The sequence below is a fragment of the Sitophilus oryzae genome, unplaced genomic scaffold (assembly GCF_002938485.1).
Source record: "Sitophilus oryzae breed Bouriz unplaced genomic scaffold, Soryzae_2.0 scaffold_1583_pilon_pilon, whole genome shotgun sequence".
NCBI classification, from domain to species: domain Eukaryota; kingdom Metazoa; phylum Arthropoda; class Insecta; order Coleoptera; family Curculionidae; genus Sitophilus; species Sitophilus oryzae.
The window spans coordinates 208,103-222,024 of NW_022146262.1; the positions used below are offsets into that span (position 1 = coordinate 208,103).

General features: G+C 31.1%; 2 protein-coding genes across 9 annotated transcripts in view; one reads left to right on the top strand and one right to left on the bottom strand.

Moving 5' to 3' along the window:
• LOC115879684 (centrosomin-like) overlaps positions 1–2,925 on the top strand; it is a 65,814-nt gene extending 62,889 nt beyond the window's left edge. For 4 of the 8 annotated variants that reach the window (XM_030896617.1, XM_030896614.1, XM_030896613.1 and 1 more), the window contains one exon: positions 2,086–2,925. In XM_030896617.1, the coding sequence (XP_030752477.1) occupies positions 2,086–2,327 (242 nt within the window). In that variant the 3' untranslated portion in view covers positions 2,328–2,925. The remainder of the gene's footprint in view (positions 1–2,085) is intronic. The other 4 variants (XM_030896612.1, XM_030896616.1, XM_030896615.1 and 1 more) reach the window with 1 other exon arrangement.
• A 3,676-nt stretch (positions 2,926–6,601) lies between these two features.
• On the bottom strand, positions 6,602–13,637 carry LOC115879674. Its single transcript, XM_030896604.1, has 7 exons — positions 13,455–13,637; positions 12,675–13,395; positions 12,292–12,617; positions 12,010–12,239; positions 11,819–11,955; positions 7,716–7,823; positions 6,602–7,662 (listed from the first exon to the last, which is right to left on the bottom strand). Exons 1-7 carry the CDS (start codon positions 13,531–13,533, stop codon positions 7,404–7,406), a joined length of 1,860 nt encoding a protein of 619 aa, XP_030752464.1. The 5' UTR covers positions 13,534–13,637; the 3' UTR covers positions 6,602–7,403.
• Positions 13,638–13,922: the final 285 nt, after the last annotated feature.

Here is a 13,922-nt window from a genome sequence, read left to right on the forward strand (position 1 = left end):
CAATTCTATTGGCTGAAATTTTTCGAAAATTCATCTGTCAAAAATTTCAGCCAATAGAATTGCTGGAAATCGATACAAGGTCGTTACTCCGATACGCCGTTCCACTTTTTCTAGGATGGTATGGATGCACCTTTATAGTTTAATTTTTTTAGAGATTTTTGATCTAACAAATTTTTTCAAGACCAAAAAAATTTGTTAGAAAATCTCAGACCATCTACTGTGATTACGATGAGACTGTTAACTACACTGATTATAGATAGTGATTTGATATAAAAAAATCGTGCCAAAGACGGCTGGGGAATGACAATCGATAATAATTTTGATGAGATCAATCTCCAGATGTTATTTACTAAAAATTGACGTAAAGCTTATCAAAAATGAACACAATTATAGATAGATTAAAAAAGATTAGAACGTTTCCAACACAAATCTATTTCGAAAAAAAAAATTCTCGAATTTTAAAGTACACCATTTTAAAATAAATAATTTTTACTTAATATAAAAATAAATTACAACCTTAAGGCCAACTAGCAGTGAGCGTCATTAAAAAATAAACGGCGACGTCTAGGGATTCACCTTTCGTTTACCTGAAATGAGTTATGTAAGAAATATTTGTTTATTTAGTATTTTTGGAATCCTTTTCGAATAGTATGTCCCAACATTTTTTCTTTGCGGAAATGCATCCTTTTTGAGTTTTTCAATTTGAAAATAGCTGAAATCAGGGCTGCTTTCGTTTAGCTGAAATCAGTTATGTAAGAATATTTGTTTATTTAGTATTTGGAAGCCTTTTTGAATAGTATGTCACAAAAAAAATTCTGCAGAAATGCATAATTTTCAGTTTCTCAACTTTAGGAATGCTGAAGTCCGTGCTACTTTCGTTTAGCTGAAATCAGATATGTGAGAAATATTTGTTTATTTAGTATTTGGAAGCCTTTCCAAATAGAAAGTCACGAAAATTTTACAACTGAACCCATCCATTTACTTTTAGTGCATAGCAATTATTTTCAGCAATCGTGTAAATTTTTTTATTTATAAAGATTTTCACATACTGTCTGCGAAGAAAATATAGCAGAAAAATGTTAAGAAATTTTTTGAAAAAAACTACAATCAATATTATTTCTAATAGATTTCGAGATATCGATTTTTGAATTCAGAGTTCTAATAGCGCCGACCACTGTCGAACATCAACTCAATTCCACTTATTTTTACCAAAAATGCAAGTGTTTCTAACTTGCACTTAAAAATATTCGAGCTATAGGGAAAATTACAACGACTCGTTAATAAATAAACAAATAAACTATCACGAGACGTAATTAAATCGTGAAGCTGAACGCATGATGCACACCTTTCCCTAGATCTTTAAGTACTGACAGAAATACTGATTGGGTCAACCGGTTGACTGCGACAAATCTGTTTATCCCCTTCCACGTCTCTTAGCAATGTGCACAGTTTCTCGGTTTATTTCATACGCTTGGCAATGTGTTTACTGTTCTATCTTTGTTCAGTACATTATAAACGCATTGTACTCTTCTTACATACGGAAATCTCGACACAAGACTAACCTTTGCCAGCCCTTAGTATGATATAAATTATTAGGACTGATTGACGTTTTCATTTGCTTTTGGTCATTTCCTGTTTCATCGAAAATTACTACAACTTTTGATTTTCAGTGGCACTCTCGCTATTTTTCTACTTTATTCGATATACAATGACACCCTTAATAGAATGACATGTCATGTCAACTTTTGACATTTTCGCTTTAAAAAAATCGTATTTTAAATTTCAATCTAGAGTGCTATGGCTGTGTTAAAAACACTAATTTTTAATCAAGGAGTCAAGGAAAAATAGATTTTATCGTACTAATGTTTTTCGTGTCTTGTCCTGGCCGGTTAAAAGATGCCCAAAGCCTATTTTTAATCATACCTCATTTTTTTTCAAATGGAATGAGGGTGGCTCATTAGCATATTTGGAAAAAGCATTTTTTTACGAATAATTTGGTACCACACACTTGGTATTTCGAGTAAAATTGTCGTTGACGCGCCGGTTTTTTTTCGATCGTCTGGTATAATATATATTTGTTTACAGGACAAACACACTGTTGCCAGAAATCACGCCATGTTGAGCAGGAAAACAACGACCTAAAACAGAAGTTGCTACGAATGAAACGGGCGCTGGAAGAGACGGCTGCTCAACTCAATTTAGCCAACCAGAGAAAAAAGCAGGTGGAGAAAACCATTTGTAAACAGATACATAAAACCAGTCAAGTGCTCAGGAAGGCCAAAGCGAATTTGGATTCGGGTTCGGAAAGTGACGTGTTGCGCACGTGAGACTGTTTTTTTTATCAAGTCTGTCTATTTTTGTATATATTATTTTTAAACTTGTATATGCCATTAAATTTTAGGTTTCAAAACTGTAACATTTTATACATAATGTATAATAATTATAAATAGCAATAGTAGTTTTTTTTGAATGACAGAGTGTAATGAATGAAACTTTAAAAACTTCTCAGGAAATTAAGGTATTTTTGTTATTGTAATGACGTTCTATGTGCCAATTGTTATGAGAGTTTGGAACGGAATGAGTTATATTAGTAAGGGTGGCTGCAACGACGTCCCGTAATCCCGCCGTTAACAATTGGTTTTTATATATAAAAACCAGCTGTTATGTTTTAACAGCAGGATTACGGGATGTCGTTGCATCCACAATAAGTAGTTTTAATTGTCCTCTCTGGGTTGAATGTGACCTTTATGAATCGGAAATATAATTTTGACTCTTATATACGTTTGTAATTTATTTGATTATTTTTTAAATTCTTACACTTATTTTTTATGTGCGGAGTATTAAAAATTTGTTTTACGAATATATTAAAATACAGTATTTTGTGATAAGATGTACATATTTTTGAAGAAAGTTTGTATATGTTGAAGACCAATAAATATTTTTTGAGTTTTCCAAATTCTGTTTGATTTTGATCCACTGAAAAGAGGTATTTGTTCAACAGTTCTAATACCCTAAGTAATATTTTACATTCTGTTGGTGCGCCCACTAAATTCAATTTTTATTTATATCTACTATACCGGGTGCGTCTCAAAAGTGGCTTGCCCCTATAACTTTTTTATTTAATTGACGTATTCAATTGTTTTTGGTCACTTCCTGTTTCACCGGAAATGACTACAACTTTTGATTTTTAAATGAGATCCCAGGTATTTTTATACTTTATTCTATAGAAAATGACACTCTGACTAGAATGACATATCATATGTCAACTTTTGACATTTTCGCATATGGTTTATTTCAAATTATAACATGCGGTTCATAACGACAGTTTGACTCGAAATATTAAGTGTTTGTTCTCAAATTATTCGTAAAAAATGCTTTTTCCAAATATGCTAGTGAACCACCCTCGTTCCATTTGAAAAAACTAAGATATGATTAAAAATACGATTTGGGCATCTTTTATAACTGGCCAGGACAAGACAATAAACACACAGACGATCAAATCAACTTTTCCAAGGCTCCTTGATTAAAAATTAGTGTTTTTAACACAGCCATAGCACTCTAGATTGAAATTTAAAATAGAATTTGTTTTGAGCGAGTATGTCAAAATAGGACAGAGTGTCATTTTCTATCGAATAAAGTAAAAAAATACCGAGAGTGTCATTTAAAAATCAAAAGTTGTCATTTCCGGTGAAACAGGAAGTGACCGAAAACAATTGAATACGCCAATCAATCCTAATTTATGTCATATATTAATATACCAAATCTCGTTTTTTTATCTCAAAAAATAAAAAAGTTATAGGGGGCCACTTTTGAGACGCACCCGGTATAGGTATATCCAAAATATTTATTTCCGCTTGTTATAAAATCGCTTAAATCATTGTTATTTTACATTAATTATTTTATTTAAAAAGTCGAAACACATATAATTATCATCGTGTTCCTATACCTAAATCTTCTGGTTTCTTCAGTAAAGCCATTTGATAAATAATAGTTCTATATGATAGTTCTAATATGATCGAAAAAAAAACGACGCTTAGGCTGGAAGATTTAGGTATAGAAACGTCGCGTCGTTGAAAAGCAATTTTATTAGTCTTTTGATTTGTTTGAATATACATAGGGTTGAATTTAAAATAGCAAAGATTTAAGCAATTTTATACAAACGGAAATAAATAATTTTTTTGCTCTCCCTGTATAATATCTAATCAGTTGATTGAGAGAGATTGAGATGTTGACTTTCGTTAACTTATAACCCAAATTTCAACTTTTATAATGTTCAATTCATGATTTTACCAATGCTTATCAAAATCATGGATTTGTTAATTTTACACATCTTTTGAAAAATTATGAGATATGAAAGTCGTTTCTAAAAATGTAATAATATCCGGGTGTTCCAATTAAAATAAGAAAGATGCTACCACTTTTCAAATGATGCGGCAACATTGTAAAGCTGAAAATATTTTAGATAGATGGAGTAGGCACTATATGAAAAAATCCAAATTTTCAAACGTACCGTCGAGCCGTAAATCACCCTATATAGGGTCCGGCAACAGTGCGTCGGGATTTGTAGCTCCTAGAATAAAAAATTAGGAATTTTGTTTAAGTGCAAACCTAAAGCAACCTAAAGTATGTACGAGGATGTATTTCAGGAAAATAATTTAACCTCTGGTGGCTCAAAAGTGTAGGTAGATCGGAATTATTTTTTTACATGGACCACCCTGTATATTATTGCATTTTTGGCCCTAGGTCATCATAAATATATATGATCTAGGGTTGTTAATAACCAGTTGACACACAGAGATACAAAGCAATACAGGGTTGTCTGTTCCTATGTGGTAGTTAAAATTAAATACCGTATGATCGAAAAAAAAATGGAGTCCAGGTTGGCTGGGAAATGACGATCGATGACATTTCCCATATAAATTTACATATAAAATGACAGCGATCTTCATTTCATAGCCATCGCTGACGCCGTTTTATCTCGATCATACGGTATTAGTGAGTTACTAATAAAAATTGAATTAAGCGTGCACATTATTGTAATGTAAAGTGTCGTATGTTTAAATTATTTCTGTTTACCGTGTGTTTAAATTTCCAAAAGGGTATCTGGATCATTGTCTTACATGTGGACTACCGATGCAGGCTTTGCCACGTCTGTAATAAATATACCGTATGATCGGAAAAAATTGCGTTAAAAAATTACCGAAGTTAGAGATGCCGATCGATAAATTTCTGTAAAATTGTATAATGTAAGTATCCACGGATATGGCTAAGACGTCTATCATACTTCATACCATATTTATTTTTATAAGGTCAGGACAGGACTGTTTTTTAATAACAAAACTGCAATTAAAAATAATCTTTGTATTTATGTATAAATATTGTATATACATTTCAATAAACATGCAAACACTCTTTGTCTTAGTCATAACTTAAATTATTTTTCTTAAAAAACTTTAGAGTAAACTTACATTTAATATTACAGACAGTCTTTAGTTTTTGTAATTAGTCTTAACAACCGACTTAGTCAAATAAATATTTTTGAACATTTTTAACATTCTCAATATTTTTTTATTTACCAGATAATGTCCAGAAAGGTAAAGTAATAGGATTGCTTATCCTCATAAAACCTATTAGTACGAGAGCTAGTAATGTCTGGAAAACAAGTTATTTAAGAAATCTGGCTGTTTGATATATCTTTTACTATGCGCTCTGGAACAGCGGACAGGCCGTCTGGCTGTCGATAGACGTTGCGTTCACTACTGCGCATTGAAATAAGTTCCTATATTTTTATTTAGTCCTTTAAATTCTAGTACTGAATATAAATCGAAAAAGGTGGTTTTTAAGGTTTCTTTAGAACTATAGAGTGTATAAATACTTTCATTTTGTGGTGTGGATTGTGACTGCCTACTATATTGTTTATTAATTATTCTAAAGCAAAATATGGAAGCACTCTAAAAAAGAAGCCTGCAAAAGGTGACGCTAGCAGAAAACGTTCCGCCTATAAAGCTAGTAGTCCTGAGTTCTATACCGGCTCGGGGTATTTTTTTTAAATTTATTTTCGTTTATAATCTGATAGTAATATAATAATTGTTTTTTGTTAATCATCAGAATTATTTAATACTTTACTATCAGAATATAAACGAAAATAAATTAAAAAAAAGTTTACTCCGAACCGGTATTGATCTCGGGACTTCTTGCTTTATAGGCGGAACGTTTTCGCGCCGCGCTATGAAGACTTGTCGATTAATATTAAATACTAGAATTTAACGGACTAAATAAAAAAAATATAGGATCTCCTTTCAATGCGCGATTGTTTACTAATATGTACTATTCAGGCTGTGTGTACGTGTGTGTTAATTATTTTGTCGATTTTAATAGCGAAAAAGGTGGTTTTTAAGGTTTCTTTAGAACTATAGAGTGTATAAATAGTTTCATTTTGTGGTGTGGATTGTGACTGTCTACTATATTGTTTATTAATTATTCTAAAGCAAAATATGGAAGCACTCTAAAAAAGATTGCCTGCAAAAGGTGACGCTAGCAGAAAACTGAAAAAAATAAAAATGTCAAATTAAATAGTTCCATATTACATATATTATTATACTTTTATGTAAATAAAACCCCTTATAATTATTTTCGCGCGCTGTTATAGATAGATAAAAATAGGGATAGTGTCAGACCATCAAATGATATGAGAATGGTTTTTGTATGTAGTGTATTTGTTAGCGGGTTATAAGTTACCATGTACTAGACGCAATTTGGTTTAATTTAATTTAATTCAAATGTAATTTGTTTTAATTTAGTGCCAGAAACACATACAGATGTTCGATCGCCTAGGTCCCCAATAATTGTGATAATTGGAGAAAGATTTGAAGTAACTTAGGCATTATCAGTAACATTGTTAGGAATAAATAAAAAAATTGCAAATGTGAACATAATAATATTCTATGTCTTTTTTGTGCCTTTTTAACGCCAATTTAGTCAAAAATAGTCGGATAAGGCGTTTTTAAGAACAGCAGTTCCTAGCATCGCCTTTCGTAGGCATTCTTTTGTGAGTGCTTCCATATTTTGCTTAAAATAATTAATAAACAATATCGTAAACACTTCATCACGAACCACAACACAGAATGAAAGTTTTTATACATTCTATAGCTCTAAAAAACTTTAAAAAGAACTTTTTCACAATTAAAATCGACGAAATAATTAACACACATGTACACACAGCCTGAATCCTTAATAGTATGTACAGTCTTAACAGCCGCGGGTATGGCTGACGTCAGAAAGCGAGGAGTATTTAGGAATGAGCAGACCTATTAGGGTTAACTGTTCTGGAGAGAATGTCAACTTATATCTAGATTTCTAGACAGTCTTTAAGTTAGTAACTTTACTATATTATTAGATTAAAATTATGATTTGAGTTTAACCTCTGAAAACTTTTGTCCTAAAATTTTCATTACGTCAGCATGCTTTATTGTGGGCTCTTTATGCAAAGCATAATTTTCTTTAACAAATAAAGCAAACCCTGTCAATTCTTTTTTTGGAGTAACTGGAACAGTCTTAACATCGCCCTGTTTAGAGGTTTTATTAAGGAGCACTTCAAATTTACCTAAACAATGTCCACAGCGTTTTCGGTCTATATTCAATGATTTGGAATGTCTTCCAATACTATAATAGGATATTGGTGAATAATTACCATTAAATTAATGTGAAATATTTACCTGTATCCACAACCTGTACATCTATAAGTGTACTTGGTTTTAATTTGATATGTATGGCACCGTTTAATTGGCGGAATTTCTGGGAAAGTTCTCATTGCTTTGAAAGCCCTGAAAAATATATTTTATTGGTAAATATCGTAAAGGTTGTGAATTAAAAAATTAAAAAGACTAAGAAGGAAGGAACATATCAACAAAATTGACAAGTCTGCCATTGGTTGCTTTCAATATGCTGCCGATCGAGACTACAGCGATTGTGTATCTGATGCTGTATGAGCGTACTGGGTCAATTGATCCCTAGGCTAGGCAGTACAATCGCCTTTTTTATTTTAATAAAACTATTTATTTACCTAAATAAATGGACTAGAGGACCGTCAACTCAAGGAAGCCAATAGCAAACTATTTTGAATATATTTACCTAGTTCTAGTACAACCTCTCAGTAGTGTCTCTGGTAGTGTTCGAATTCGACGTTAAATCCAATGTGATCGAAAAAAATAACGGCGTCAGCGATGGCTATGAAATGAAGGTTGCTTGTCATTTTATATGTAAAATTATATCGGAAATGTCATCGATTTTCATTTCCAAGCCAATTTGACACCATGTATTTGTAAAACACTGATGACACTCTTTTCTATAGGAGATAGACGAAAACTAATATTGGTGTCTGGAGCTCAATTTTTATCAAAAACACGATGCTGAAAATCGCACATGGATATCTGTTACCGTCTATGAGTTACGGAGTGTTTTTCAAAAATTTGCATTTTTTAAACAAATCGCTGTAACTTTTTTGCTATGGAAAATTTTGTATTTTTGTGAAAACATTTTCAAAGCATCTTTTTGCGTAGAATTTAATGGTTTCAGTATAGTTTTTTTAAAATTAATAATTTAAGAGTTATCAACAGAAAAAAATATTTTTTATACATATGTGACATTTAGAGTACCCTGTGTATTTTTAATTAAGTGAAAAGAATTTAAAATTACATTTCAAAAAATATAGCACATAGCACACTTGATATTTTGTTATACTCCCCTTCGAAATACAGAATTTTTAAAAGTTCGCCACTTAACTATTGTTACGTTTTTTGTCGGTTCCGTGTGGATAGAAAGTCACAATTTATTTAAACACTATTTATTTAACACTAATTAACAAAAACAATAACGATAAAAGACTTAAAGAACTATTTACAAACGATTTATAACTAAGAATTTATTTTTGAATTTTAGCGCGTCAACTGCACTCGTCTATTTATAACTGCCCTCTCTAGGCCACAGCCGCCGGCTTTTATACCTACAGTTAAAGTTTACTAGAATAGTCCATAGATCGTTAGGTGCATAGAGAAGGTTTCGAATGTTCTCGTATGTACTACTCCATTCCAGTGGGACTCGATTCTTCTCGAATCTTCGAATGAATCATTATGGTGTCTATTCTTTAATGCGATGTTAAGGTCATCCGAGGGCGGGCCATATAGTTAGGTTAGGTCGAGTCCACACCGGTCCGCAACACTATTATGCTTTGGACCCCTTATGATGATCTGCCCCTAATGGAACTCGAAAACATCTTTTTCCAGCAAGACGAGGCACCGCCTCAGAACGCTGAAGTTATCAACAAATTTTTGCAGCCAATTTCGAGAATAATTGAATAGCTAACCAAGATCCCAGCCGTTGGCCCTCGAGGCCGCCGGCCTTAGTGCCTGTTATCCTTAGTGGATTTTTATCATTGCGGAAGAGAATAAAGGTTGATTCTCACTATACCTTCCGTTTCCATTCCATATCCGTTCCGTATTTTTTATTGTATTGACGCTATACGTAAGCTTCCGTTCCTTATCAGTTCCATATTTTTTATTGTACAATTTATATCATTACGAAAGTTTTATTTTAAAAATTTGTATCTTTTGAAAAAGGTAATAGATTTATTATAATAGTATTAAAGAATAAATAAATATCAGCAAAATGTTAACAGAGCTGGTACAAATGTAAGAACTTGATAACGCTGTTTCCTATACGCTTCAGTTCGTCCGCCAAAAAAATGTATGGAAGGAAAGGATATGGAACGGAAGGGAAACGGAACCGATAGTGTGCATTGTCCCATTCATTTACATGATATAATATTTTATGTAAACGGAAGAGAAACGGAAGGGGGCTGATATGGAAGGTATAGTGTGAATCAACCTTTAAGGTTCTTATTTTTAAATTGCCCGTATAATCTAGACAATAATTAGAAGTACTTAGCGGTTATGCGATGGTATCTTTCACCCACATTGAGTTAACGATTTCCGCGAGAAATGTTCAAAAACATGAGAAATGTTAATAACAAAAGACGGTCGGGACATGTCGAACACCTGTAGCAAAATGTCATGTCTTGGTTTGCTATTAATTTTCATTGTTATTAATAATTTAAATGTGTTGTTATTGTTAAATATAGTTTAAATTGTTATAAAATTCTGGATCTCTCATTGCAAATATTATTTTCGTTTTAATTGCTGCTCACAGTTTTTTGCATTACAGCCGGCGCCGTTCAAAGCGTACTTATTCAAAGTGGGCGAATTTTTAAAAACTCTATATCTCGAAGAGGAATTGAGCAAACTATCAAGTATGCTATATATTTGGAAAGTCAGTTTTAAATACTTTTCAATGAAGTAAAAAAATACAGGGTGTCCCATATAAAAATCAAATTTTGTGTTGATAATTCTTAATTATTATCTTAAACAAATTATACTTTAAAACATTAAATTCTACGTAAAAAGGTGCTTTGGAAATGCTTCCACAAAAATACAAAATTTTCCATAGCATAAAAGTTACAATGATTTGTTAAAAATGCACATTTTTGAAAAGCACCCTCTAGCTCCGAAACGGTAAAAGATATCGATGTGCGGTTTTCACCCTCTTTTTCCTTGGCTTTTCCAAAATTATTCAAATTTGGCATGCGTCAACATTGAACACACCTTAAAAACCCTATTTAGAACTTCGCTGTAAAATTAACAGGGGAGTCAATATCTGGACAGTTCAAAATATGCATGGGATTTTCTATGTTTCCAACGACGATGTATAAAAAAATAATAAATAAATAAATATATACCACCCGGCATATATTTACCTTTACCTATGGTTCATCATATAGTTAGGTAATCAAAATCTAATTTTTACATATATTCATGAATAGAGAAATATAACAGCTCCTATATAATAAAAAAACTTAGGAATTTTGTATAAGTGAAAATCTAAAGTATGTATTAGGTATTAGGATGTATTTCAGGAAAATATTTTAACTTCTACAGGGTGGCCCAAAAAAGTGTTGAGTGGATCGGGATGATTTTTTTAAAATGAAACACCCTGTAAATTATTACATTTTTGGCTTCCTTTCTGACCACTTAATACACATAATCCTAAGATAAAATTAAATATGTTTTGATAGTTTCAGATAAAAAAAAATTTAAGGCTTTTTTTTAAATTATTAAAAATACAAGAAATGTCCTGAAATCAAAACTATACTAGGTATTTATATTAGCTTAGAACCTTATAATATAAACGAATTTTTCAATGTTAAATAGTGATTATAAGATTCATCTTGTGTCATGTTAGCACTGTTATACTTTAAACTTTTGAAATAGATTTCCTTTTGTATCGGGTTTTCCTGATGTCATTTAGATTATTTTTAATTGCAGTTTCAAAGGTTACTATTGCTTACCATAGTTGGTCTGTACTCTGCAGGTACTTTTCTATAAATATCGTAATTTTAAACCCTACACGGTGTTCAAAATTCTTCGCTAAACTTTCTAAAATATAAGTTTTCTTTTCTTTTTTTCTAAATGAAACACCCTGTATACTACTTCCCTTCCTTTGTTAGATAGAAAATTAAAAAATGACCATTAGTATTTTAAGCATTTTAAAATTTTTAGTGGTTCCAATTAAAAATAAAACGCAGAAATACTATTTTACATTTTAGAAATTGTGTGACAAAAAAAGTTGTCAAGTTAGCTTGGATATGAAGATTGATGAAATTCCTCATATAATTTTACATATAAAATGACAGCAATCTTCATTTCCAAGCTATCTCTAATGCCGTTTATTTTTAAGAATATAATGAATGATTTTCACTTAGACATACCAGTTTTTCCAGAACACACCATGTCCATTGGATACTTGATTTAAAATCCAGGTTGCTGCATGGCACATTTCATGTATTAATGTATCTCTCACTCTCTCTGGGGAATCCAGAACTTTGACAGATAAACTAATCTTAGCCTTAAAGTAAGCAAATAGTATATATTTTAATTTGAACTATATAATTAATTTTACCTGTCGTTCTATCTGACCATTTCTGTGGGTAGTTCGAACACAATAACATAAACCAGCTGTATTTCTTAATTTAGCATTCCATTCAATTATTGTATCTTTTGGTAAGAGATTGTTAAATACTTTTTCATTGTATAAGGCAAATAATTTTTCTACTAATCTGTGCTTATTAGCTTTAAAACTAGTTCTATATATTCGAGCTGATATGTCACATTTATTAAGAGGTATATGGTCTAAAATTTAGATATTTTTATAAAAAATATTTATTTTATTTAACTACCTTACTTGATAATGACTCTAAAAAACTATAAGATTTTTGTTTTGAGATCTTTACAGATTTTTCTTGATATAGTCTAGTGACCTCCTTATCATATTCTTCATCACTTGATACATCTTCCTCAGAAATACTATTAAATAGCTTTTGAGGCAGCAATTCCTTTGAATTATTTTCTTTATTACTGCTATTGCTTCCAGTTTCACTGCTATCCGAGTCACATAAATTCTTCAGTTTATTAACTATTGGTAACTGAAAATTTATGCTTTTGTGATTGAAATTTAGTTTTATACCTTTGGATTTTAAATTATCTTTTTTACTTGGTAACATGGGGTTTCTAAAAATAATTTAATTCTCAATAGAAAATCATGAGAAAGTGAAATATAAAGAATACTTTTCTGTTACAGGTAGAACATTTTTACTTGCTGTAAATGATTTTAATCTGTTCGATGGCTCTGATAATGGTAAAATACTGTCTTCTTTAGCTCTCCATCTCACACCATAAATTGAATCCAACAATGACTTCATTTCGTCAGAGTTTTCAGCCTTAGAACTGAATCCTAGGGATGAATTTTTTGGAGTACACTTATCAGAAGTCACAATTATCTTGGGTGAATTTACAGATTCACTATTATTTTGGGTGGATATCTTGTCAACAACTTTACTTTTGAAATGTTTTGTTGTTGTGGAAAACATTTCGTCAAATCTCTTTGTCACGTGTTCATCAAAAGTAGATGAAGCAGCTATTTTAGTTTCCCCTAAATTAACTTTACTTCTATTGTTATCATATATTGATGAAACCTGACTAAAGAAACTCTCATCATCTCTCACAACTTCAGTTTCAATATTATTTAACCATTCCTCTACTTTATTATTGCATTTATTATTTAAATTAAATGTTACTCTTTGACGCTCCTGGATTTGTTGCTTTGGAGAAGCTTCACTATCTGTAGAGTCAATAACAATACAAGCTTCAACATTGGTCTGCTTACTATTTCCTGAGCTAGATGTTTCTGAACTATCTTCAATAACTGTATGTTCATTTTCAGTAGAGCTAATTTTATCATATATTGAAGATCTTCTAAAATGCTTTTTCAAAGCTAGAACTTTTATAGCTTAAAGAAATACGTTCATATTAATAAAATATTAATTGATGGGTTATATTTAATCTTACATTTGTTATTTTTCAGTGTTTTCTGTCGATTTTTCAATCGTGGAGACATAGAGCTTAATAAAACAAAAGATTTTTCCATGCTTCTACCATAAAAAAAAATACAATTTAATTCAGAATTGTTTTTTAAACTATTCAGGATATATTCAAAAAAATCATCAAACCAGCAGATCAAACAATCGGTTGTTGTTTATAGAGCTGTCAGAACTGTCAGTGTCAGTTTGAAAAATTTAAAATTTGAGAAGAGTAATTTTATATTTTATCATATTTCATATGGCAAATGCACATATACATCATATATAATTTAAATGCCATTCGACTGAAGCAAAATATGTATTTTAAGCAAAGATTTTAAGAAATTTTTAATTACTAACAGGGATGGCTTTTATGTGTCTCTTCTTCTCTTCATGTTTTAACGGAAAATATCCGTAAAATGTAAAAAATAATAAATATCATATATCAACTTATAGG

Excerpts from the sequence above, each read along its gene's own strand:
- LOC115879674 (XM_030896604.1), bottom strand. The coding sequence starts at position 13,533 with ATGGAAAAATCTTTTGTTTTATTAAGCTCTATGTCTCCACGATTGAAA. Across the intron at positions 13,396-13,454 it reads AACACTGAAAAATAACAAAT|CTATAAAAGTTCTAGCTTTG; the intron begins GTAAGATTAAAT and ends TATTTCTTTAAG. Across the intron at positions 12,618-12,674 it reads GTTCTACCTGTAACAGAAAA|AAACCCCATGTTACCAAGTA; the intron begins GTATTCTTTATA and ends AATTATTTTTAG.